Below are 27,388 nucleotides of genomic sequence, written 5' to 3'. Positions count from 1 at the left end.
GTGAAAACTTATGGGCCGACACTGTTTTGAGAATACAAACAGAATTTTACATGACATGATTAAATATCGAGGTAAAAAAAACACAGAAATGGGATCAATTTGGATCAGTCATTATACAAATAGGGCCTAACGACACCAATCGATTTTGACAGAATCGTCTATGAAAACAAGTTGTAACTCGGAAACTAGGCAAAGCAGGAGACAAAATTAAATGACAGTAGATTGTGAGAACATATAGCTTTCATTTTCCACAACAATTGTCACGATTTCAGGTTTATACAAGCCTGTAAACAAGATAATTTAACCCCTAAAATGTAGATGAATTCTGCACGGCCCTCCAAGCTATTCCTCATATGACGTCACAGAGTCGCGCCGCTCTGATTGGTTGAAATTTCGTTCGCGGGTGAGAATTGTGCACTGTTGTCAAAAAGGTCGATTTAAGTCAATTAAAGGTCGAAATGAGTAGTTTTAATGACGGGGTTTCATTTATAACGATGCCAGTTAGTGATTTATGTATTTGTACCCCTAGGCTCTTTTTATGTTTATGTGACCTTTAAACTGAGGATACTGCAGTCTGGCTCCACGGACTTGACACCAGCAGAGAAGCTGAATCTCCATCTCAAAACCATCGAGGAACTGAGGGAAGCTAACTCTTCTACGGAGGACTCCTCAAGATTGAGATCAGCGGTAATATTAATTGTTTTTAGATTAATTTCATTCTTCTCACTACTTGAGTTGTGTAAACAATATTTACAATCCAAGTCCGATTGATAGTGATGATGTAATGGAATATTATATATAGTTGTAAATCCTATGGAAGATCATTTTTGAAAACTTCACAATCTAATAGGTTGGGCAACTTGGAGTGGCAGGAGGGGTGTCAACAGGAGACACAAACCGGAGTGTTTTGACGATGCTGATGACACACTCAGTCGCCATGCAGGTGAACTGGAGGGGGACTTCAGGAAAAGAACCCTTTCAACAGATGAGACTGAAGGAAGATGTTTTCAGTAAGTTCTCAATCATACGATCCCTCTAAGTAAGTGTGACTTTATATACGACAATACATAATAGTAATTTATATTAAAATGGTTATGAAATTGGAAAATTATTAATATAGCAGCTTTTTTTTACTTTCAAATTCAGTATCCATTTCAGAGTCAGCAAGGATGAGCCCGGTATGCTTGAAGGCGTGCGCGTCCGACTGCGTCCTATGCTCCGACAGGGACGGTGGGAGGAGGGAAAGGACCCTGCTTGCCCAGCAGAGGAAGTGCGCTGCTGCTGCTGCAGCTGAGACAAACCCCCAACGAACTGTTTCTTACTTATTCTTTAGCTCATTGTCTAATCTTCATATTCACTCATTAAAATCTTTATTTCATTGCATTTATTTAATAAAAGAGAGAATTAAAGTTGTTAAAAATACACATGAATTTTGGTTTTCAACCTCGTATATTCAACTATGTGATATACACATTTCAGCACTATTGAATTTCATATCTCAACACAATTCTAAGGTATTTGTTAAAAAATTTGTGTTGTTGTTAGATATACAGAGAATCTCACCCGTGTGTCTTTTGATATCAAACATATCACCACACGTTCATGACGTCATAGCATTGTGCAAAATCTACTGTCAAAACAATATCTCCTATGAGATATCATCTGATCTCACACAAGCAATATATCTTGTGGAACACAGTTTTGGATGATAAATACTGATATATAGAGGATACTAAACGACCTTCCGTGTAATACCATTTTTATTAAACGAGATTGATTTGGTAAGTGTAATAACATTGTACAATTATTAAACAGAGATATTTTCAACTGGTGAGTAGTAAATGAACATATGTCCTGTTTCTTATAACTTTTACACTTTTTTATTTCCTTCTTGTTCGATTTTAACTTTCAACTGGTAATTGGCAATAAAGTGTCAAAGTTCTATGTTCATTTCGCAGTCCTATTTTTACAGTATTTTTTTTACAGTTTTTTACAAATACAAGAGTTGGGTGGTAGAGAAAACCAAGATACAATTTCTTGGCCTTAATTAATGAAGATTCACACATGTACATTGAAAAGCCAGGGTGATATGATTGGCAAAACGAAAGCACAGTATTGGCTACACATGTACACTATAGCATGTCATCATTGGGCCAATGCTGGGCCAACGTTGATAATCAGCATTGTCCCAATTTTTTTACAGCAGTGGCCCAATGCTGCTATGTTACCGAGGTACCGGCTGGTCATTTTAGGTGAATGATTTAAGAAATACACTTCGCTCTACCACCATGTTTTATTACACTATACATTTCTTTTCTAAGAAGCCAAATTTAATACTTTCTAAAGATAATTACGATTAATTTAAGGCAGCAAACAAACGACGGTGTCGGTGACCTAAATTAAGAATCCTCGCACAGGGCTAGCTGGCGCGCTGTTCTATTGATGTGTCTGCCCCCTACGTTAAGACGAACGTTACCAGAAAAAAACAAATGATAACAGTTTGATGACGGTTTACGTTCGGATTAAATATCTTCTCTGAATTATTTTAATTACATCTGTCATTAACGTAAACCATATGGGGCAATATGAACGTTGCATTGCTACTACCAGCGTAAGTTTAGATCAGTACATCCAGAGGAAGTTGAGTAAAACATTACGAAGTCTGAAACCTTGTGAGTCGACATTCCACAATTGCATTGTGGAATGTAAACATGATACGAACTGTTACCGTGTCGCTGAAACCTTGTGAGTCGTAAAAATGACACATTTTAACCGTCGTCATTCAAAACATAAACTGTAATGTTTCCACCAGTGATGTTAGCTGCGTGAAGCAACAGCAAACCAAGAAACTGGATGCAACGGTGTAGTTTACTGTAGATGATCATTGGAGGTTTTAATACCGTACGGTTCAAGAGGCGATGACAAGCGACATGCATCGTGACGTCGCTTACAAATTCGTTATGACTGCTTCAATAAGTAATGTAAAATGGTTCGATTACGAGGGGCACACGAGAATGGCGCAGTAGGACGATCTTTGGATAACGTCATTCAATTGTTACGTCATCAAAAACTATGAAAAAGGAACAATGTTCAGCAATCCTTTATTGTCTGATAATGTATCACCAATTATTTTTTTCGATTGTTCTAACCGCTAGGCATCTTAGAATCGGGAGATAAACATCATGATAAACATCAAGTGTTTGCCAACACATGATGTTTATCGACATTGTAAACACAAAAGTAAACCAAAAGGTCTACACACGTATTTGTGTCTGCACTCATTGACATAGAGTACGGGTACAGCAGTGCAATGTTATCAGCCGGCCGTTTCGGCCGTTTCGGCTGTCTCCCATGGTAGCATCCCTTTGCGCGGGCTAACGTTCGACAAAGCTAGGAGCCGGTATAGGCTACCATTTAAAACGCTCTGCTCGTTTATTTGACGTCACATCCGGATTGGTCAAACTGGATTCCGTCGCGATTAAAGATCTGGGAATCATAAGACTTGAAAAGTGAATGTTGTGCGTGAATTGCGCTTACATGGTCCTGTATCTGCGTATGGCTATAAAATTACATAGAAATGTAGAATATTAAGTTTCCTATCCGTTGGTATAAATATGAGTGCACCTACCTCAGGCGGTTTGAGAAATAGACACTGTTAAATTTTTGTTATGCGTTAAAAAGCAGTAAATATCTCCGCTTTTGATTGTGTATTGATGAAAGCACTGTGCTACGAATTTTTTAATTTGGCATCGTTACGGAAAGTGTGAGCGAAGAAAATACAGCCTGATATCCGAACGACATAAGTATATATGAAATGGGTTTGTGTGCTTATGCATAACGTTATACGATCAATCTTAAAAATGACTCGCAAGAAATGTCGAAAAAGGATTTTGTTCTATGACGTCAAACGACGACAGAGAGGCCATACACGTATAAAGATAAGGGGTCATACCTCCGACATGCTTAACACTAGGTCAATGTAACTCAGAATACTTGGAGAGAATTTGTTCTGGATATGGACGCTATATTTTCGTTATAGTTTGTTCACCATGAACCAAACTATACTAAGACAGAGTTCCACAATGTGAGCGGATATGTTTTGGTAGTTGCACAATTCATAAGGAAAGATGACAAAGCACTACATGAGAAAGCACGTAATAGCGATTTGGATGGCCCTATCTGATATATAATTTAGTTCTTAGATTCCCATATTCTCCTGTTTGTGCATATGTATTTTGACTAATTTTGCATCATTATTAATAAAGTACTAGCCATATCTTCAAATGTAAAGAAATTACTGAATTTAAAACCACTGGATGCGGAAGTATTTTGTGATGCAGTTTCATAGGATCTGAAAGGTGAACGTTGCATTGGATCTACGGTCCTTCAACCATAACATTATGTTCAGATGTAGAATACATTTAGATCTGCTGACACTTGTCTAACGGTACGAGATTTTGTATACAATTGCAACACTAACATTGTCAATTTCCTATTAAAAGTATGTTCAAACCAACTAATTATCAAACGTTCATAAATCTATAAACTACACAGTGTAAGATCTGAATTGTGATGATTTGTTTACATTTTAAACAAGTAGAGTTTGCTCCGCCTTCGTTTTCACACCTTATCTATATTGCTCAATTTCATATAACCACTTTGTATTGATGACAACACCATATTGCTTAAAAAGCCTACCCATGTTGATTTAATATTTGGTGAAAATTGATGAACAAAGAGTTTGCCGCGGTGTTGATGCAAAGTTTTCTTGTTGCTGTACTAAAGTGTCTTCAGGACACATTCAGCATTTTCTAAGTGAATCATTCAATACTTATATATCGCCACAAAATATTATAAATTCATTTTTCGACTTACTACTGATTTTGTGCCAGTGTTGGGCCTGTTGGCACACCTACCCACTCTAAAACATGTATACCTTTCTAACGTCATCCGCGAGGAAAGTTTGGAATATTTGCATTACGAGATTTAATTTGTAACCCTGGCTCGACCGATGTCCACATGTATAAATTACCTGCATATTTGTCTTGTTCATACATCAGATATGATTTTATTCGCTCAGTTTTCTGACAAGCTTATAATAAAAATCTTTGTCGCATAGGGAAATTAGGGTGTGTATTTGAAAAGCGACGATCTGTTCACGCAAATAAAACGATTATTTACGTTTACTATTATTTCTCGTGAATATTGATATCAAATATGTACAATAACAGAAAGTAAGAATTTTGAAAACGAAGTTTCCAAAAAATAAGAACAATTTATATTTTCAAAGGTCTTTCAAGCGCCTGCATGGCCGATTTTTTAAAACGATACAAAATGTGTTTTGGACGTCTTAAGATGAAGGACAGCGCGGCCGTCTAAAAATAGCAACTAATGGAAAATGACATAACATTGTCAATGTTGGCTTTTCGTAGGCCTTCTCAGCCATCGTCTCTTTGGCCTGTACCGGCTCGTATATAGAGAATGGTTGTACCCCATAACCCCTACATGCCATTACCCCTACACCCCAGTACCCCTACAATTAGTTAAAACAACACACGGCATTTACCTGTCTGGCATAATGGACTGACCCAAGGAGAGATTAGTGCATAGAGTATACAGATGAGATCGAGGGAGGGATTAGTGCATAGAGTATACAGATGAGATCAAGGGAGGGATTAAGCTGTTGTTTGGTGTTTTGTGTCAAGGAAATTTGGGATCAGCTAAAAGTTGATTAGTTTCATGATGAAAGATAAACCTCTAGTGAGTAGAACAATTTTACAAATTGGATAGTGTTTTGTGTCAAGGAAATTTGGGATCAGCTAAAAGTTGATTAGTTTCATGATGAAAGATAAACCTCTAGTGAGTAGAACAATTTTACAAATTGGATAGTGATTTGTGTCAAGGAAATTTGGGATCAGCTAAAAGTTGATTAATTTCATGATGAAAGATAAACCTCTAGTGAGTAGAACAATTTGTGTAGGTTGTTAAATGTTGAAATTAAGTTGTTTTAGTGCCAGGATGAAAGATACACAGTAATATTGAAACCCAGTCTTAGGACCCCTAATGTTCATAATGTATATTAATGATATTGTAGATGATATTGCTAGTAATATTAGACGACACGTCTCTATGCGTTATAATTGATGATCCAGACATAGCTGCAGACTGTTTAAATAATGACTTATTAGGAATTTCAAATTGGGCCAAAGAATGGAAGGTTTCATTCAATCCTAACAAAACAAAATCAATACAGTTCAGTAGAAAACTAAATAGAAGCATTGAGCCTGATCTTACAATGAACGGTGTGATAACCAAGACGTAGATAATCATAAGCATCTTGACCCTTCAAAATAATTGTTATTGGGATATTCACATAAACTCTATGAAACGAAAGTTAGCCCACTGATTAAATGCTCAAGAAGTTTGAAATATTGATTATCGCGTAAAAGTTTAGAAATTATCTACAAATCTTTCATCTTACCGACGACATATGCCAGATCATTTCTACCTGATACAATAAAACTGGAAATCCCTAAGTTCGGAAATTCAAAATATTGATACTTTATCCCGATTCAAAAACTCAATATTAAGACAATATAACAAAACTATTATTTTTGATCTAAACTGATTTGATTTGAATGCTGATAGGTTTGATAGACATCATCGACAGCCCTCGTGCTCATGTGGACACCCAGTCTACGAATATATACGAACGAGATTGTCCTTCCTATGGTATCTGACCGAGGCGAAAGCGAGGTCAGATAACATAGGAAGGTCACGAGTTTCGTATAATTCGTATGTAATGAGACCGAGTGTGGTATTTTATTTATTACCCACGTCTTACATGCATTAAATTGACAAAATAGCGTATTTTGTTAATATTTTGGTTTCAAACCGAAACCGGTTTCATAAAGAGGTTGCGGAAGAGTTTTGTACTGTAGTACAATATTTGCATGACGTCACACTGTAATGACGTCACTGCCTTGGTAACCGACGTCACGATGCATGTCAGTTGTCATCGCCTCGTACAGCCTCCTACAGTAAACTACTCCGTAGCACCCCGTTTCTTGGTTTGCAGTTGCTTCATTCGGCTAACATCACTGGTGGAAACATTGCGTTTACGTTTTTCGACGGATATAATGTCTCAGTTCGACTCACAATTAAACAGCGACACGGCAACGTTCGCGATGTTTACATTCCCACAATGCATTTAAGTTGTAGAATGAATGGATTCACGTGTTTGTTATGAATGAAAAAATAGTTACGTCAGAATGTGACCTAATTGAGAGGTCATCGGTTATCCAATCAAATCGTTAGAATCTCAGGTCAAGTCGTTACGACACAGGTCAACGCGATACGACACTCGTGTGACGTACGAGATTAGTATGCAACTACCCATACGTTGACCACGTGGGTAATAAATAGAGAATATTACACGAGGTTCATTACATACGAATTATACGAACGAGTGTCCTTCCTATGGTATCTGACCGAGCGAAAGCGAGGTCAGATAACATGGGAAGGTCACGAGTTTCGTATAATTCGTATGTAATGAGACCGAGTGTGGTATTTTATTTATTACCCACGTCTTACATGCATTAAATTGACAAAATAGCGTATTTTGTTAATATTTTGGTTTCAAACCGAAACCGGTTTCATAAAGAGGTTGCGGAAGAGTTTTGTACTGTAGTACAATATTTGCATGACGTCACTGTAATGACGTCACTGCCTTGGTAACCGACGTCACGATGCATGTCAGTTGTCATCGCCTCGTACAGCCTCCTACAGTAAACTACTCCGTAGCACCCCGTTTCTTGGTTTGCAGTTGCTTCATTCGGCTAACATCACTGGTGGAAACATTGCGTTTACGTTTTTCGACGGGTATAATGTCTCAGTTCGACTCACAATTAAACAGCGACACGGCAACGTTCGCGATGTTTACATTCCCACAATGCATTTAGTTGTAGAATGAATGGATCCACGTGTTTGTTATGAATGAAAAAATAGTTACGTCAGAATGTGACCTAATTGAGAGGTCATCGGTTATCCAATCAAATCGTTAGAATCTCAGGTCAAGTCGTTACGACACAGGTCAACGCGATACGACACTCGTGTGACGTACGAGATTAGTATGCAACTACCCATACGTTGACCACATGGGTAATAAATAGAGAATAATATAACATACGAGGTTCATATATACGAATTATACGAACGAGTGTCCTTCCTATGGTATCTGACCGAGCGAAAGCGAGGTCAGATAACATAGGAAGGTCACGAGTTTCGTATAATTCGTATGTAATGAGACCGAGTGTGGTATTTTATTTATTACCCACGTCTTACATGCATTAAATTGACAAAATAACGTAGTTTTGTTAATATTTTGGTTTCAAACCGAAACCGGTTTCATAAAGAGGTTGCGGAAGAGTTTTGTACTGTAGTACAATATTTGCATGACGTCACACTGTAATGACGTCACTGCCTTGGTAACCGACGTCACGATGCATGTCAGTTGTCATCGCCTCGTACAGCCTCCTACAGTAAACTACTCCGTAGCACCCCGTTTCTTGGTTTGCAGTTGCTTCATTCGGCTAACATCACTGGTGGAAACATTGCGTTTACGTTTTTCGACGGGTATAATGTCTCAGTTCGACTCACAATAAAACAGCGACACGGCAACGTTCGCGATGTTTACATTCCCACAATGCATTTAGTTGTAGAATGAATGGATCCACGTGTTTGTTATGAATGAAAAAATAGTTACGTCAGAATGTGACCTAACAGAGGTCATCGGTTATCCAATCAAATCGTTAGAATCTCAGGTCAAGTCGTTACGACACAGGTCAACGCGATACGACACACGTGTGACGTACGAGATTAGTATGCAACTCCCATACGTTGACCACGTGGGTAATAAATTACGATATGCGAGACGGGGCCCAGCTTACATCTAGAACTGCTCATTTGTGACGTCATTCGGACTTTACGTCACAATATGATTTGAATGAAGTCATCTCAGCTGACGACGTAACAATACAATGGTGTGAGCGATGTTTGTATGTATATAATACGCAGCAATTTCCGGGAATCGAATACCATTTGATCACGTTTTTCAACCCATCAGATTAAAGAACGGAGTGACTTTTGGTTTACAATATGATTTCATTTCACTTGCGTATTGAAAACAGCCGTTCGTTAAAAATATGTGAACCAAAATGAACCCAGAGACAAAACTATGTTTATCAACTGGCTTTAACTGATAGGAAACGGGCAAGACAATGGTTTACATACACGATCGATGCATGCACGTAGTACCTTACATAGGCGGATCCAGAGGGGGGGGTGCAGGGGTGCGCACCCCCCCTTTTGTGCTGAAAATTTGTTAAATGACCATTGAAACTCGGGTGAAAATGAAGTGTGCACCCCTCCTTTAATCAATAGTGTGCACCCCCCCTTTCTCAAAAAGCTGTATCCGCCCCTGCCTAAAGCCTCGGGGTTTTGCTTACGTTATTTCCTTGAAAGACATCATTACGTTTGATCTCCTGTATTACTATATTACACTATATAAGATTATGTGTGTGTTTTTTAAATTCGGCCAAAACCTGGTCTGGAAATAATTCTTTATTGGCATACAAATTTTAACCGCCTCAATCAGTCTTTTTAATAGCTGTAAATAATGATGCAATGTCAACCAAAAGATTCAACTATTTCATGTTTTTGTCACCAGTTGTGTTTGTTGCTGAAAATACTTAGGATCGCACCTGTTGATTAGTTTGGGTAAGGAAATGCTCGGGTAATCTTATGGAGACTATTTTCGAACCACTTTTAAATACAAACCCCTCTGGGTCTTGTGGTTTCTTGGGAAAAGATTTCAAGATTTGAAGGGCACTAAAAGGTGGGATTTTTTTAAACATGTAATTGTCTCTGGGTGTCGCTTACTGAATCATAGGGTACAAATAATTACATTTAGAGAGTTCAGTTAGCAGCCGGACCCATGTGTATTGGCGGTATACAATAACACACATTTGTGACGTTCTTTTATAGTTTTAGTCTCTATGTTAGAACGATGCAAGTTTACATATATCACTACGGCTACCAGAATTACATTAACTACTTAATGCGGATTACAAATTAGTTGTCGTTTGTTAAGTTGAATAGAGGACAAATTAGCAGTTTCACGTATCAGTGGATTCATTACAGGCCTGCATTTGATTTATACGTATTTAATCAGGAGAATAATGTCACAGTGCTAATCCTATCGTTGTTTACTAAGCAACGGGGATGACGGTGAAGTGTCAAGTCAGAACAGGTATTGTTCTTAGCTTGAATAGATCCAGTACGGATTTCTTGTGTGCCTTTGAAGAAGGGAAACAACTGCTGTGTAGATTTGCTGGCGCGCAGTTCCTATAATAAAGAGCGCATGCGTGTTTCAACTATCAGTCAGTGCGAGTTTACAGAATGGCCGATCTAGGTAAAGACTACGGTGCAAACGGTTCCGATCCCAAGAACATTCAGGATTTGACCACATTTGTAAGTAATTTATAACTGTTATCCTACATGGTACATAACTACTTACATTGTGTTGTGCACCGAAACCTAATTAAGTGTACAGCAGGTAAATACTGACAAATGGTGGCCGAATGTTGTTTTCCTGTTTTCCCCGTACTATTGAACTAGTCATGTGTCAACTTGTTTGGGGTTTTGACAGGTGATTTACTGTCGTCTTGCATGGTACAGTTGGACACTGGCAACTTTGTCAGACACGTTCATGGAACTCCAGCGTAACTGTTACTTGTATTTGTGATTGTGCTGCATTTGTATCTTCCAAAAAGGCCTGCTAAATACCCAGATCTAGCCAGTAATGTTTTGTCACACCCACGAAAGGACTGTCAGCCTCCATCCCCTATGTAACAGTTTAATCTACATGATGTCAGCGAAATATATTTGCCAATTACATTCAGATGAGTCACTGTTAGTGGCAATGTTTTCAAGTTTTGTCAAGATTGTTGATTTGGGGCTTCTGGAATAGGCCAAGTTGTTGAGTTTAAATAAGTAATCATTTTCAAATGTAGATTTATGATATATATATTTCGAAAGTCGTCAGTTTATGTTAGAAGACAAAATGTATTTATGCAGGTCCTATTCTTTTGGGGTACAAGGCAAGATAGTTGATAATGAAGCTTCCATAAGTTACAACCCCAGGGATAACAACTTCTTGTTATTTGGCATAGAGCAACGTTTCAGTCTTAATATTACCCCGTTATCAAGCTAAAATTATGAAACACTCTATGCAATAAACAAGAAGTTATTATCCATAACGTTGTATGCTTTATTATTGACTCACCGATTTCTAGAATGCCTAGGACTCAATTTGAAAGATAGTTTTGTTTTGACTTACTGTACATAAAAGAGTGTTATATGTTTATTGATCCCATGTGTAAGCAACCTCAAGGTGTTTGCACTCCAGGGCTGGTAACTAGGCAAGCGAAGACAGACACAATCAGGTGTTGTTCCATTCATTTGTCCGTATCCAAGCTGGATTATGGATGGTGTAATGTCACATTGGCTATTGTGAATTCCATCAATATGTTACATGGATCCAAGGTCTCCTGTATTATACAGTAAACCTTGATTATGAATGTGTGTTCAAGGGTTCAAGGACTGTAATGAGCCTGAATCCTTTTGTGGTATTTTACTCAATGTGAATTGTACTTTGTATGGCTCAGATGGATATGAACTATATAAATACTCACAAATATTCACATACAATATGACAAACAGTCCAAATCAATTTTGCAATTGGGGTGAAACATTTTTGCTGAATACATGGTTCAGTTGTGGCTTGGAAAGGGTCAAATGTCAGAGTGATTAATCTAAGGTCAAGAGAGGTTACGTTTCTTTATATCATCACACATCACAAGTTGTAAAATTAGGATTAAATAGGCTGTCACAGGCTGCTGTTCTTCCCCATGGTTACAGCAGATTTAGGAAATACAAATAAAATTTGAATAAAATATAAGTTGAATTGCATTTAACTTACAAGGACCAATACAGTATCCATGAATAGAATAAACTCCCAAAATGGGTCAAATTGAAAGGAAAGTGCTCCAGAAAAGTAACATTTGTATCTGCCATAGAACTGACTATGGTTACTGTTCATTGGGTTTGACATGTCACCAGCCTGCTAGTCTGTATTGTGGGTTAGCTGGATTTACAACATGGTGTGTGACACCATGACAGTTTCTCACCACTGGTAGTGACATACGAACATTGAGAGCATAGACTAGTGAAGATACAGCACATACCTAGTAATTATTTAATGTTTGGTTACATGTGATAAAGTTGTGATGAGCTATCAGTACAAAACTTGATCAGTATACTTATGTATTTCAGGTCCAGAACCTACTCCAGCAGATGCAGGACAAGTTCCAGGTCATGTCAGATCAAATCATCACAAGGAATATCCTTTCAATTGTCAATGTTCAGGCAAATGTCCTTTGTATACACTCTGGGAGGTAGTTGGTGTTAAGTGTATCATCAGCTTGTCAATTTTGAATGCAGTATTGCAGTACACACTCTGCCTGAAACAATGCTCAGGTGTGTCCGAATATAATAGAAAAATGTTTTTCATTCTGTATCAATGCATGTAGTTTAGTCAAAATTGCCACCACCTTGATTCTACCACAAAACCAAAAGTTTCAAATCTTTTGGTACCTTCTGAAGGTCATTGACATGTCATTATGTTGAGCCAAAATACAGTTGAACCTCGTAATGAACTCAATGGGGACATGGAAAAATGTTGAAGATGACGAACAAAGTCAATTGAACTCAACTGGACATTGAGCAGTAAATAAAAAGCCTCCTGCCTTAAGTGTAATTTCAGCAATCACATAGAGATCAGTCAGTTGTGTGTGAAGAGAGGTGAGTTTGGTGTGTGTGTGTGTGCATGCGTGCAACTGTTCTGATTATCAGGGGAATATCTTATTTAATTGGGATTCTTGGGACTCCCAAATGATACTAGTGACAATTTAACACATCCCTTTCTGTGGATCAGAGTATGAATGATGATGAATATAGAATGAATTGAAAAGAACTGGAATTAAGTTCAAGACAACTGAAAATTTAATACATCTCACTCTCAGTTTGACGCAAGGCGTTTCAGCTGTAAATGTAAGCATACCTCTTCTTTGGTCTTGTATCAGTTGAACATTTTTACATTTGTGTTGATTTCTTTAACTCTCTCACTTGATGATATGGGAAACAGAATTGATGACCTTGAGAAGAATATTGCGGACTTGATGACCCAAGCTGGAGTTGAGGATGGCCGTGTGTGATGAAAATCATGGATGATGTCGTCGCAATGAAGTCACTTTTAATGAAGTCACTTTTTTCAATACAATGGCTGTGACAGTCTCCTTGTAATGGAGACATGTGTTGTAGAAGGCCTTTTGTAGATGTTTCATATGATCTGATGGAAACTTGCCTAGCCCATGGAATGTATGTTCAACAGTCCGTCCAAGAATGGGAGGCTTTGATTACACCAAACCATTTTAGTGTCTCTCCAAATTCATAACTTTCACTCTCATTAGGAGTTAACATCAAAATCATTACAAACTGATGCATGTCCATTTCCAAAGCATTCCATTGTTCTGTACTGATAATAATGCTTTTGTCTGTCAAACTTTCAAATCAGTAGAATGCTAAGGTCTTGTTCGTATTAGTGAAAGTGTAAAAAGAGATAAACTGGCCTTAATTTGATCATGAAAATGTTGATATTTGTGATGTGTGCATTAAATATATACGTAATAAAACATAATCAAATTTACAATTTTGTATTTGTTTTTGAATGAGACAACTTGGAAACCAACCATGTGATGTTATAAGTTGTTCATTGGTCACAAGGGGGGCATGGGTTGTACCCTCTATGTTTGTTTATCTTTGTCTCAGGGAACATAAACAAACATAGAGGGTACATCGACCCATGGGCCCCGAGGGACCAGTGAACAATATATTTATCTTACCGAATACCTCAATGTTAATTTTGAACTGTTTGAAGCACAGGTATTGGATCATAATAAGGAGTACTGGAGTTAGGCAATTAGCCAATATTGATTTTCATATGACATAGAATCATCTCGCAGATGACAAGAAAGACTTAATTTAGAGTTATCACCCTTTCTTCGATTTGCATTTGCAAAACATCAGTAATTTCTGTACATCATACATGACTCAATTATTCGAGATAAAGAATTACTAACACGAAGCACCAAATGAATTCCCACAGTTCAGCATTCCCAGCGGGTAACATAGTAAATGTTACTCGCTTGTAAGTGGGGTACATTGAAAATAATAGAAGAGTTATAGCCAATCAGAAAATGACATTTGTGTGTGAGGTAAGATAATTGTGGGTGTGCTATGGCTGCAAAAACAGGTAGTAATTCTTTGGTCCATCTGCTTTTCACATCACCTCATTATCAGTCGGTGATCTCATGATCGGTTTTACAGAGTCCATACAAGGATTACGGTTCACAAGTTACAGATTCATTTCATAGCTGTCTTACATTTGAACCTGCTACATTACACAACAGCTGTATGTATTGAAAGGTGATGAGGGAACCTTGCATAGGCAAACATTTGAATTTTGAATTAGTTTCTACTAAAATGGTTTTTTCTTACAGTATATTCAGTATTAAAGCAGGTTCTTAATGGTTCTGTCTTGGATGCTCCACAATGTCTCTCCCAAATTTAATAAGAAAGTTCATCTGCACTTTAGGTCATAACAGATTACCAGAAACCCTGATAGCTTTAAATTTCCAACTTTATGGGTATTGTGATTTGTCTCAGTGAGATGTTTGTATAATATCTGACCCGATGTATTGGATCCCATGTAAAATATCAAACGAGGAGTTAAACGACAAACGTCTGGTCTGATGTCAAATTGGTGAGTGCAGGACGACCAAAAATTCCACAGCTTCTTGGTTTCTCTTGAAGTTGGATGCACAGTTGTCACTTCCAGTTCTTAATACATTTACATGACTTTTAAGTACATTAACTAACCCAGTACATTTTCTTACTTTGCCACAACTACAAGATAAATGGTGGCCAGATTACATGAATGTCATTAAGCAATTTCATTTCATAAAACTGTTCAATGGCTGTGATTGACAAGTCTTTTGCCCGGAGTAAAATTGTTTTACCTCTAAACTATTATGACTAAGATTAATCAACAGAACAAATTCTTTGCACACTTTGCACTTCAGGATGAGAAACATTGCATCTATTGTCTGTATTGCAGCTTGGTTATTTAATGCTTTAAATAATCTGACACAAGATTTGAAAATTTTAATATAAATTGTATATTTATATACTTATCCTATCTCACAATTTGCACTTTTCTCTCTTGCTTCGACGCTGAGTGGAACAAATGAGAACTTTTCCTGTAGGCCTCACTTGTCCATATGCCTGTGTTCCCCAGGCTGCTGTCCTTATAGGACAGGTCCCTAGTCCCCGCTAAGCATGCAGCACCTTCCCCTGTCTACCCACGTGACTACCTCAGAGTGATCATTCTCTTCTTGGAGCCAATGACAGTTATACATAACCGTCGATATCTGAGTAGAGGGGAGGCTGGGTGGGCTTCCATCTCGTGAGATAGGATAAGTATATGAATATACAAGTTATATTAAAATTTTCAAATTTTTAAACTTATCCTATCTCACGATTTGCACTTATCCCACGGTTGGATGGTAGGTCACAGATTACCCTAAGTCAAAAGGCACTGACAGTATATACTGTATAGGCTAATGACAACCGTAGCTAGCAATGAACAAGGGAGGTTGGTTCTGACTAGCATAGTACCTATACTAGTGATGGGTTCTTCTGAACCTCTTGACGTACTAGGCATCATCGCCCCCAAGGAGTGGGTGCTCCTGAGCAATGTGGTGTTCAGCTGCAGGATCCAACTAGCATAGTATCTATACTAGTGATGGGTTCTCCTGAACCCCTTGACTTACTTGGCATCATTGCTCCCAAGGAGTGGGTGCTCCTGAGCAATGTGGTGTTCGGCCGCAGGATCCGACTAGCATAGCAGTACCTATACTAGGTATGGGTTCTCCTGAACCCCTTGGCTTACTAGGCACCATCGCTCCCATGGAGTGGGTGCTCCTCAGAAATGTGTTCGGCAGCAACCCTCGCATACGCGAGAAAACGCAACTAGGCAAGTCACCTTGCTTTGCCATGATTTATCAGAGTACCCACGTAATTACGACTAGTAAATCGGGCCCGCACCTGCTTCGAGACAGCCCAGAACCCCAACCCCTCCACCCCTGACCCCATCACGACGAGGGGAAAAGGAAACTGAATTGGAAAACTCACAAGTTTAACGTTCAGTACCAAAACAACACCACATGACTTCCACTACTTACCACAGTTAGGTCACAACAGTGTGCTAAGGTACTTAGGAGCTAGAACACTACGAAATCCATAAGGAAATCGGGAAGGACTCACTACACTGACGTGATTGCTCCATGGAGTAGAGGTCAGCAAGCGAGATTGTCGAACACTTCTACATCCGTAGGGAGCAACGACAAGGTAGGCCAAGAACTACCAAGGTCACTACGTGCGACGGTTAGTTTGAACTCATTGACTTACTGAGCACAACTGCTCCCAGGGTCTGGGACTCCCGAGCAATGTGGTGTTCAGTCACTACCTTCACGAAAGTGAAAGTACGCAGCTTAGCGAGTGTAATCAGTCACATTACCACGATTTCCAAGGTACCCCCGTAATAAAAGTCTAATGACTAGTAGGGCTGGGACGAGTACTCGGGTACTCGAAGCCGGGTCGGGTACAGCTGGAATCGAGTCCTATTTCTTGGAATCGAGTACCCGGAAAGGGAGGGAACTCTGTAATGACTAGGGCAGATAATAACTTTTCTTTTTCACAATTGACGTAACACACAATTACATCATTGGTATTGTCCGATAAATGAAGGTTATTATTAACGACTGTAATTTATCTGCGCAGTGAGTAGTGAGAGAGTTTATTCGCATAATGGCCTCATGGCCCAGAGTACAGAAAATACACAATTCTTTTGCTTGCGCATTCGATACATATACATAAATATACTACATCAATATATAGCAGTCAAACAGGTAGATTTCTCTTCAGATAGATTGCTAGACTTTTAATAACATTCATATTTTTTGTGCATATAACAACTGCTTAAACTTAAAGACAGATGGATGTATATGATAATACCCAGGCACAAACTTCATCCGACTTGTATGGTAATAAGGACATACTAATAAAAAGTGGTATCCGTCTTCTACGACATCTACATGACACTTGATACATATTGCTATAGTATTATCGACATTGTCTTTATTGAAATGCAACTGTTGGACACCCAATTTGTGCGGTAAGCAACGAAATTTACGTAAAATACGCATCAAGTCTCTATTAGTGTACAACGCAGTTATATAAACTTCTGTTTCCAAAATAAACTTTAAGAAAAGAACTACTACCAATATCACTGCTCCAGGTTTGAAACAGACATCCTTGCAGCGCTTCTGAAACGTTGTCATAAATACATCTACGTTGCCGCCAGAGTTTTGTGTAATCCACACAAAAGAACATCCAAATTAAAACAATAGTGAACCAACATGAGAAACCCAGTTAACATTTCCCCTTTCACAAAGACTTTAAGCATTTCATAACAAGCTCGAGGATACCTATTGGCGTGTGTCCTCCCTATAGCTTAAAAACAACAAATGTTATGGTCCGTGCACAGATTAACTTCATGCTGTTACCTGCGTCTGCTTAATGGATTTGCCCAACAGAAAACAAACAAAACATATATAACATTTTTGCTGCGGCAGTTCATGTTGGTTTTTATAGTAAATAGTTTGCCTTCACAAAATGTAAATTTGCAGTCTTCAGTGAACAAGTTCCACATCGTGGTGTTTGACATTTTGTTACACTGACTGATAAACCTTTTTTCATAGTATCACTTCTATGCAAAATTGGAAGATTTGCTTTTATAATGGGCATAATTGTACAGTTATTTAGATTGTAGGTACAAACTTTTAGAAGAATGTCCATGTCTGTATTTGTTTCTTTTGTTTTCATAAGTGTCCCTCTTGGGACTTTTACTGCTTTATGAACAGCATTTTCAACTACCTAAGAAGATAATTGTGTTTTATATATCTATTACATATTACCTATTGTCACTAACATCATACCCATGATGACGACATAGTTACTACTGCAAGCGCCGCTTATGACGACACTTATTTTTCACTGTACACATGAAGAGCTGTTGAACGGCGAAATATCTTGTGCAGATAAAGTCTGGAGTTATATATATAGATGTACAGATAGTTCATCTATAGATAGGCTAATATATTCAGTGTGATAGTTTAGTGTCACTTTTAACCTCGGTGTTCAATCTGATCCATGTAGAACTAGTTTAGCCCAGCTTCAATAAGTAGCCAACTGCATCGTGGTACTGGATTGCAGTATATAAACAATTATACTATTTTAACTTCAAAACTCTTTCGTTTATATTTCACCTTTACTCCAATATACCTTTTACACCAATATGCTAGGCTTGGCTTGTGTTTTTTTGCTATCATATGAATACAAGAACATTAACTAACTACAATATACCCTTCTCTCTTGTCCTTTACTTTCTGGTTATTATGTTTACAACAACATAATTACTGGTCAATAGTAGTTCATATGGGAGAGCTGATGGACTGTGCTCATTACATGTCATGGGGGTGCATCTGCTCAAATAATTAATCCCTAATTAATCCCTTTAGTTATTTTGGGATGTAGTTCAAATGGGATGTAGTTCTTATGGGAGTAAACCCCAATGGCTACTCATTCTCACGAGTCTACGCCAGTACCTGATACAACGACTAAAATTTTTAACAGCCATTTGATATCTGCCCAACTCCCCTAACACAGTTTTTGTAGACACAAATATTCCTAAACCTACATACTTCCTTAAGAACGAGCCCTGAAGCTTTCCAATATCTGCTCTATATGTATATCCCCAAATTTCAGCCATAAAGCAAATTAGGTGCTATTTTCGTGTCAAATATGTTTTTAGCCATTTCATGAGGAAAAGGCCATACTTTATCAGCATTTGTTTGACAGGAATGCTCACTTTCATTGCTGTTAACCACAGAGTTTCACAAACTTTAGACCACACTAGCCTTGAGGAAAATATGACACACAAATACTTATAATAGCTAACAACTCTCATTTTCTTACCATCATAAAACCATTTCTCTGTACTTCTAAGATAGCCACCATTTCTAAAGACAATAATTTGAGACTTATCTAAATTCACCTCCAGACCCAATTTCAAATAAAGTGTATGTAGGAAATCTAATTTTCGCAGCCCTACGACAGAATCATCTACCATGGTGACATCATCGAAAAGAGCAGCAGTAAAGTGTCGCCCAGTTCGATTTGACAAATATACCCCTTATACCACTATTTTGCATTTCCTCTACTAACTCATTTATAAAATATATAAACAATACCGACTCAACATACACCCTTGTCTGACGCCATGTGAAGTTGTGAATATATCCCACCTATTACTGCCAACCTCGACGACGCTTCTGACTTTATTATATATGTCTGTTAAGAGCCTAAAGATCTTACCATGAACACCTTTGCTTAACAGTACATACAATAACTTATCACTATTTACTAAGTCAAAGGCCTATGTAAAATCAATAAATGAAGCATAAACCTATGACCAGGTTTCCTTAGGGGAATTTTGGACAAGCGACTGTAGAATGAAAATATTATCAAATATTGAGTAGCCATTTCTAAAACCTGCTTGTGACTCGTGTACAGTTTTGTTTAAGTCCAGCCAAACTCAATACGTGAATCTAGAATACTAGTGAATATTTTACCCATTACACTTAATAAAGAAATTCCCCTGTAGTTGTTTGGCTTTGCCTGTTACCCTTCTTATACAAAGGCACAATGACTCCAACTAGTGAAAGTTACAGTAACAGCAGGTACGCAAATGTTAACAATGAATGTAAGTAATGGTGTTACTCTATATATTGGTTTAACAGACGTAAATTAAATAGCCTTAGATCTGTTTTAATGTCTTATTGCCATCCATTCGAGTTTTCTACAATAATCTCTTTCAACTAGTGATTGAATCTTCAGAAAGTTGACAGAAGCTCTGTATTCCTTACATTTCCGGGTACTCGATTCCGATTCGGGTAAGTACATGCGGGTACTCGATTCCATTTTTTCCTACCCGTCCCAGCCCTAATGACTAGTATCGGGCCAGCCCCTGCTTCGAAACAACTCCCACAGACACCGTCCTGAGGAGGGTGAAAGGGTAATTGAATCGGAAAACTCACAATTTTAACGTTCAGTACCACAACATCATCTTATGACTTCCACTACTTACCACAGTAAGATCACATATAGTTTGGCATGAAATGCATGTGGACCCGTTTTTTTGTAAATATCTCTTCATCCAATGACCCAATCGATCTCAAACTGTGCAAGTGGATGTTTTGTCAGACAACCTAATCACATTGTAAATCACCGATTTAATGCATTTGTATTAAAGAATCTGTCTATGTAACTGTCAACAAAATAAACAGCAGAACGCAGAAGGCTTGCAGAGGGAGGGAGCCAATGACCTGTAACAGCGGTAGTGTTGGGTCATAAAGGTAAATGCACGTGCAGTTCATGATAGTTACCTGTGCACTGCACAGTGATAGACCGTTTGGATCATTCACATTGACTACTTCTAGCTGTCATCATGAAAGCTTATTCAGATGATGCTAAACGTTTAATTAGCAATGTGTTTAATTTTTTTTAAAAAGAGAGCAAACGTAGCAAACCGATTTATAAGGTGTCGGATTACATGAAACGTACAACTTTTGCTCTTGGCATGAAAAAGAACATCGTGCTAACAATTGTGAAAAATAAACCAACAACCAATAAACAAAACCTTGTACAAAAAGGTAGGCATCCAAAGTTAGATTCTTTTGACATCAGGGTCATCAGCATAGCTGACCTACATTGACGAACGTTGACCTTTATGACCCAACACTGCTGCTGTTACAGGTCATTGGCTCCCTCCCTCTGCAAGCCTTCTGCGTTCTGCTGTTTATTTTGTTGACAGTTACATAGACAGATTCTTTAATACAAATGCATAAAATCGGTGATTTACAATGTGATTAGGTTGTCTGACAAAACATCCACTTGCACAGTTTGAGATCGATTGGGTCATTGGATGAAGAGATATTTACAAAAAAACAGGTCCACATGCATTTCATGCCAAACTATAGATGTGTATAGGTACTTAGGAGCATGAACGCTACAAAGTGTAACACTTCGGGAATGACTCACTTCACTGATGTAATTACTCCACAGAGCAGACGACAGTAAGTGAGGTGGCGACTCTCCAGAGTCTCAAATTAAATTGAGAGGACAAATCGAAGTCCCAGAAGAATCGAAGACACAAATAAGAAATAAAATTCAGAATTTTCTTCAGATTGTACACAAAGCAGAAATGATCGCAACTGGTGATCATCTGCGCTGAAGCTGATGGTTGTCCAAAGTGGCGAACAGGTCTACATCTGGTCGTGATAACAGGTAGATCTTCGACTGGAATATCAGAGGCAGTTGTTTCCACTCTGTAAGTGACGGGCGTTTGAGACGTGTCAGGGCATCGGCAATGACATTCCTCATCCTGGGAATTTGTCGGGCTCTGGCCACTGTTGAGTGAATCGATCAGATGATAAATTCGAAACATCAACTGAAGCAGAGCTGCTGATCCTGTCGACCCCTGATGGTTTATGTACAAAATTACCATTGAAATGTCTGACTGAATCAGTATATGAGTGAACTGTAGTTCAACTGCCCAATGCCGAATGGCGAGAATGACAGTGCTGAATTCCAATTCGTTGATATGAAGGGCTCTTTCTCCTGATGACCACTGCTAGGCCACTTGATGGAGAAAGTGAGCGTCCCAGCTTGAAAGATGCATCGACGAACAGGTGTTGAGTGGGTATGAAGGGCACCATAGAGACTCCAATGCAAACATTCCACTTGTTGAGCCACCAACGAAAGACTGAATGAAGTTGTGCGGGAAGACGAATCAACTCCCTGGGGTTGTCGTCCTGGATGTATGGGCACAGAAACATCTGAAGAGGGCGAAGCTGCAGCTGGCCCCTGTAAGTCAGCGCTTGTGCCGACGTCAACCACCCTAGTAACTTCTGCCACTGGCGAAAAGTTGTGGGTTGGACCAGCACTAGTGGTGCGTTGCACTGAATCTTGTCTCACCTCTCCTGGGGCACAAACATCATGACCTGTCATGTTGAATATTGTCTCAATAAAAGAAATCACCGGGTTGGTGTTACCTCTGATTTCAGAATTCAGCAGTCATCCTAATTGCTACGAAAGCAACTTGATGATGAACTGCCTGTGGAGATGCAGACACGGGCGCATCGGGTAATTGTAATTTGTAATTGTAATTGAATGTAATTATTACAAAAAATCTATGTAATTGCATGTAATTTGTAATTGAATGTTTAAAATTGTAATTGTAATTTAATTAATTAATTAATATCTCAATGTAATTGAACTTTTCAATTACTTTTCAATTACATCAAATTACATCTCACTTTTTTTATTTTGGTGCTCATCAGGCAACCCTTGCAATTATATTCTGTACAATAAGGAGGACAAAGCAGTGTTTTTCAATTAGATGCTTGTTGTCGGTATATACTCTAGCAGGTGTTAAGTTTTGAAAGAGATTTGAATGTCTAAGCCTTTGTAACTATCACCATCTGCACATTTGTGAAACAAAGGGAATCAGTAACGCATGACTGAATGTAGGTTGGTATTTGAGCAAATGGGGGATTAACAGTACTTTTAGTCAAGTTCCTATCAAAATGACCTCTTTGTTTATTTCTCATAGGATATGATATTCAAAGTCTTACTGAACTGTAGTCCTATTTTTATATTCATCAAAGGTAATAAGCCATAAATCCAAGTTGACAAATCCTTTAGTATGTTAATGTGGATTATGTCAGATAGAGAGAGCGGCTGATTATATATTGTAATGTAGGCCTGTAATGATGTCATGATACAGTACACCTAATGTAACAGTGGTGGACAAAGTGTTTTTTGCAACAAGAGATGATAGAGGTGGTTATTTGATAATAAGCCCAAATAAATATGCAAAATACAAATTTGATCAAATAGTGTACATTGTAGATATAACCTAATTTTGCATTTCACTTTTTGATGACAAAAATATGAATTGGATTTAGTGACCACTGTTTACAAACATCGATATCTTGTTGCTTAAAGGAATACAGAAATATATTTGTTTTGTTTTTTAACAAAGTAATTTGTAATGTAATTAATTACATTGGTAATGTAATTGTAATTTAATTAATTACATTTTAATTTAAGGTGTAATTGTATTTGTAATTGTAATTGAGGAAAATCAAAGTAATTGTAACTTAATTAATTACATTTCAAAGTAACTGAACCCATGTCTGGTGGAGCGGAAGGACGACTGGATCCTGCTGGGCTTGAACACAGTCGTCGATATAGTTCTCGAATGTCACGCCTAGACAATGCAGGTAGCTTGTTATCGGATTAGGTATCTGAGTAAAAAGCCACGGGGCCGTACATATGCCAAACAGCAGGACCCTCCATTGGTATCAATGACGCCCCTTCAAAGTAAATCGAAGATACTTCCGATAGTCTGGATGTATCGGGATGTGAAGGTAGGCGCCTCGCAGGTCGAGGGAAATGAGAGGTCTAACAACTCTTGCCTCTGAGATATCTCTTGAGATAAGAAGGTTCAATAAGTCGAGCTACTAGTCGAATGTAGTATGTTTGGGGGAATGGAGATTGTCAGTCAATCTACAGGAACGTTCACATTGTAAACGAATTGAAGAAATTCGTACGATCGGTGACCTCAGGAACGTTTCGGTTGGCCGAACAAAATGATGGTTCGCCTGGTGACAGTCCATGCATAACTGCAGAGCTCTGAACTCAGTTCTTGAGCTAGTGCAGAAACCCGAGTAACCCCAGAAAAAGTCCAACCGTTAATGGGTGTTTCTGTCTGTCACCCTTGATAAGCAGTCTCTCTCGACTGGCTGTCGAAATCCCGACACAATCACTTTTACTGGGAACGGCAGCGTTCATTGTTACTAGCATTTAAAGGCTGGACTTGATATCCGATTCGTGGGACCAAGACAAGTCTGCAAGGGCACTTCATAGTTACTCTAATCATCAAAATTCTGGTAAACAAACAGTAGTCCGCCATTTGCAACGCGTTACACGAAAGTGACAAAAACGGACAACACGGTCTTCGATAACCGGGTGAAGTCGCAACCCATAAATTCGGCTGAGCTATGCTGGCTATTTGACAAAACATCACTGCTGGTACCATGCGCTAAAAACTTCACCCATCTGTTATCTGTCCAGAAACTTGCTTATCGTGTAAAACAAAGGGAGCTGAAGATGACGAACCATCAGCAATATGCACCCAGCGATACACAAACATACTGCTACGAGTAGTCTGTAGTATCAAGACTCAGTGAAGCGTGAGTAAAGTATTCCTGGCTAGCAAGCTTATAATTATCTAGTAATGCCCTATCGGGTTGGTTGTAGAACTGATATCTACACCGAAGGGTAGATTCGCTGAACTCAATCATTCATCAAAGGTGAAGATGGGATGGTAGATTAAATCTGGAATGAGATGAGCCCCCCAGTCACGGAGGACTCATGAGAACTGGAATCGCCAGACCGTCAAGTGCCGAAGTGATATGTCTAGATGACTGGCGCTACTGACATCACATAAATCAATTCGCATGGTGAAGGACATAGCTACTACCATTGTTCAACCAGCGAATAAGGGTACAAGGAGGATAAGTTATGTGATCAAAACATTAAAAGCCACAAGCCGCCGAAGGTAAACCGGATAAAAATCAAATTGTCGTGCTTAGAGCTTGCCACTTTGTAATGAGGACTTCAGCGCCAAACATATGCCCTGAAAACTAGGATCGTGTTGAAAACTAGCAGAGTTCGACAAATTTGGCCCTATCTAGATGCAAGTTCACGAACCTTGTTGAGGATGTGGAAAACCAGTGTTGACAAGTCCCGATCCTTCATGTTGAATGTAATCAATAGAACATCTGGTATCTTGCTCTAGGTAGCTGTAGGTGGTCGGCGAACCATGCGATCATGTTTGTCGAATCAACCAAAACAATTCCTGCATCTTAAAAGCGACTGGCATAGCCCGAACCATGAAAACAAAGACGAGGTTCGATGTGGGTTAAGTGTCTTGGGAGGCATCCCAGACACATTGGCATAGGCTCTGATAGGCTGGTAAGATGCACCGTGTTGGAAATAACACGAGTGGTGAATCGCCCAATTCTTGAATAAGCTCAATTGCTGGCAACGGATTATTGACGAATGCTGACAGTTCGATGAATGCTAACAATTCAGTGATCTTGAACGGCCAGGTGAACTGGTTCGGCGATAGGAAGCGGTTCAGCCTGGTGAAAGGGTACGAGTCGGGCTGGTAAATCGGTTCAGGGTGGTGAGCCGGAATGTTGATGTGATCTGAATCAGTCCGTGATCTGGATCGGTGTTGTGATCTGGATCGGTTCGGTAATCCGAACCATTTCAATGATCTCAGCTGATGGAGAGATCTAGAACGATCAGATGAACCGGTGAGGCGAGGTGAAATGTTCCGTCCGAGGTGAATTGGTTCAACGAGGTTAATCGTTTCGGTGAAGAGAGCCGTTATGCGAGGCGAGCCGTTTCGGTGCTTTCAATCGAATCGATGATGTGAACCGTTTCAGCGATAAGAAACAGTCTTAATATTATGGCAAATTGAGCCGATGTCGTAATCCACATACGCCGTGGCTTAAACGCATTCAGTGTGGCTTAATCAGTTCGGCGATTTGACGATGTAGATCGGCTGTGTGAGTCAGCTGGTAGACTAATGCTTAGTCTCTGAATATATATAATTTTGATAGTAACAAACAAGCCGATTTAAATTGAAAAGGAGCCCCAGGGAGACCAGAGATTTAGAACCTGAGGAAATCAAGACTTGCTTTATTTAGGGCTTTAGCACTGCAGAGAGAGCTTGGCAGTGGGGAAAATAATGTGGTTCAGGGACTGTGAGACAGACTAGTCAGCTGGCAACACAGAGCGGTTTGATGAGGCAGAACGACGAGTAGACATCTGATGATGCACCAATAAAATCATCACTGTCCGACATAGGAATCTCCGGACGACGAGCAGTTAATACTGGTCGTTAAAAGCGGAGGTTTGTCGGGTGATCAACTATTGAAGTGTAGCGAGCTCTGTCTGCCAGCCAACGGGAGCAAGCATGTCTACATGCTCTAAAAACGTCCTTGATAAGGGAGCACATTCGACAACATTTGCTCCAGGAACACAGGTCAATATAACCCACACATGACGAGTGGGGATCCGAGAAGTAACTATTGTTACAGTGTGCGCAACTTAGGGTCAACTACCCATGATATATTTCTCATGTTAACTTGTATTAGTTGTAAGGAAAGCTGAGAACTCTCACAATACGTCCACACAGTGGTGCGACAAGCAGAAGAATGATCACTCTGAGGTAGTCACGTGGGTAGACAGGGGAGCGTGCTGCATGCTTAGCCGGGGACTAGGGACCTGTCCTATAAGAAGGGCAGCCTGGGGAACACAGGCGTATGGACAAGAGAGGCCTACAGGAAAAGTTCTCATTCGTTCCACTCAGCGTCGAAGCAAGAGAGAGAAGTGCAAATCGTGAGATAGGATAAGTTTTAAAATGTTGGTATTTCAATACAAATATGGCAACTATTGCAGCAATGTTGAAATAGCTATTTATGGCCAATACTTCTTCTTTTCAGAAGTGATGCTCAATGTATGTTTATTTATTTATTTTCAAATATTTTGAACTGAACAAGCTACCATATTACCTCAAAATGTGTATTATCCTCTATGAACTTCTTGGCATTTTTCCCCAGGTGAGCTCAAAATGTAATGTAGATTTTGTATCTTTCCCTGTACAACATGTGAATTACTATTGTTCACAGATTTTTACATTAAATTAGGAATTAGTTATTTGAATGCAAGCGACAATGATCTCACTCTAAAGTAGCAACATGACTTAAAAGTTTTCAACCAATCTGTAATTCAAGCACTCATATTGTTTAGTGCTGTGATTCAAGCACTCAAGATTAATAATTAACTGACAGATTCTTTCACTTGTGGGGCGGTTGGGTAGCCAAGTAATCAGATGCTGTTATGGAAATGGTTTACTGAGTCTCAGACTTAAACACAACAAAATATATTG

The 27,388-nt window shown here is 38.9% G+C and overlaps 1 protein-coding gene and 1 long non-coding RNA gene across 2 annotated transcripts; both read left to right on the top strand.

The window, feature by feature from the left end:
• Nucleotides 1-564: 564 nt before the first annotated feature.
• Nucleotides 565-1,578, top strand: LOC124263009. Its single transcript, XR_006894749.1, has 3 exons — nucleotides 565-687; nucleotides 851-1,010; nucleotides 1,159-1,578. It is a non-coding gene; the product is annotated as an uncharacterized LOC124263009 (long non-coding RNA).
• Nucleotides 1,579-10,377: 8,799 nt separating this feature from the next.
• Nucleotides 10,378-13,825, top strand: LOC124262171 (heat shock factor-binding protein 1-like). Its single transcript, XM_046696630.1, has 3 exons — nucleotides 10,378-10,530; nucleotides 12,394-12,460; nucleotides 13,246-13,825. Exons 1-3 carry the CDS (start codon nucleotides 10,459-10,461, stop codon nucleotides 13,332-13,334), a joined length of 228 nt encoding a protein of 75 aa, XP_046552586.1. The 5' UTR covers nucleotides 10,378-10,458; the 3' UTR covers nucleotides 13,335-13,825.
• The last annotated feature ends 13,563 nt before the right edge of the window (nucleotides 13,826-27,388 follow it).

The sequence above is a fragment of the Haliotis rubra genome, unplaced genomic scaffold (genome assembly GCF_003918875.1).
Source record: "Haliotis rubra isolate DU_JTF1 unplaced genomic scaffold, ASM391887v1 Scf12, whole genome shotgun sequence".
In the NCBI taxonomy this organism is placed as follows: domain Eukaryota; kingdom Metazoa; phylum Mollusca; class Gastropoda; order Lepetellida; family Haliotidae; genus Haliotis; species Haliotis rubra.
This window is presented reverse-complemented; position numbering and strand designations above follow the sequence as displayed.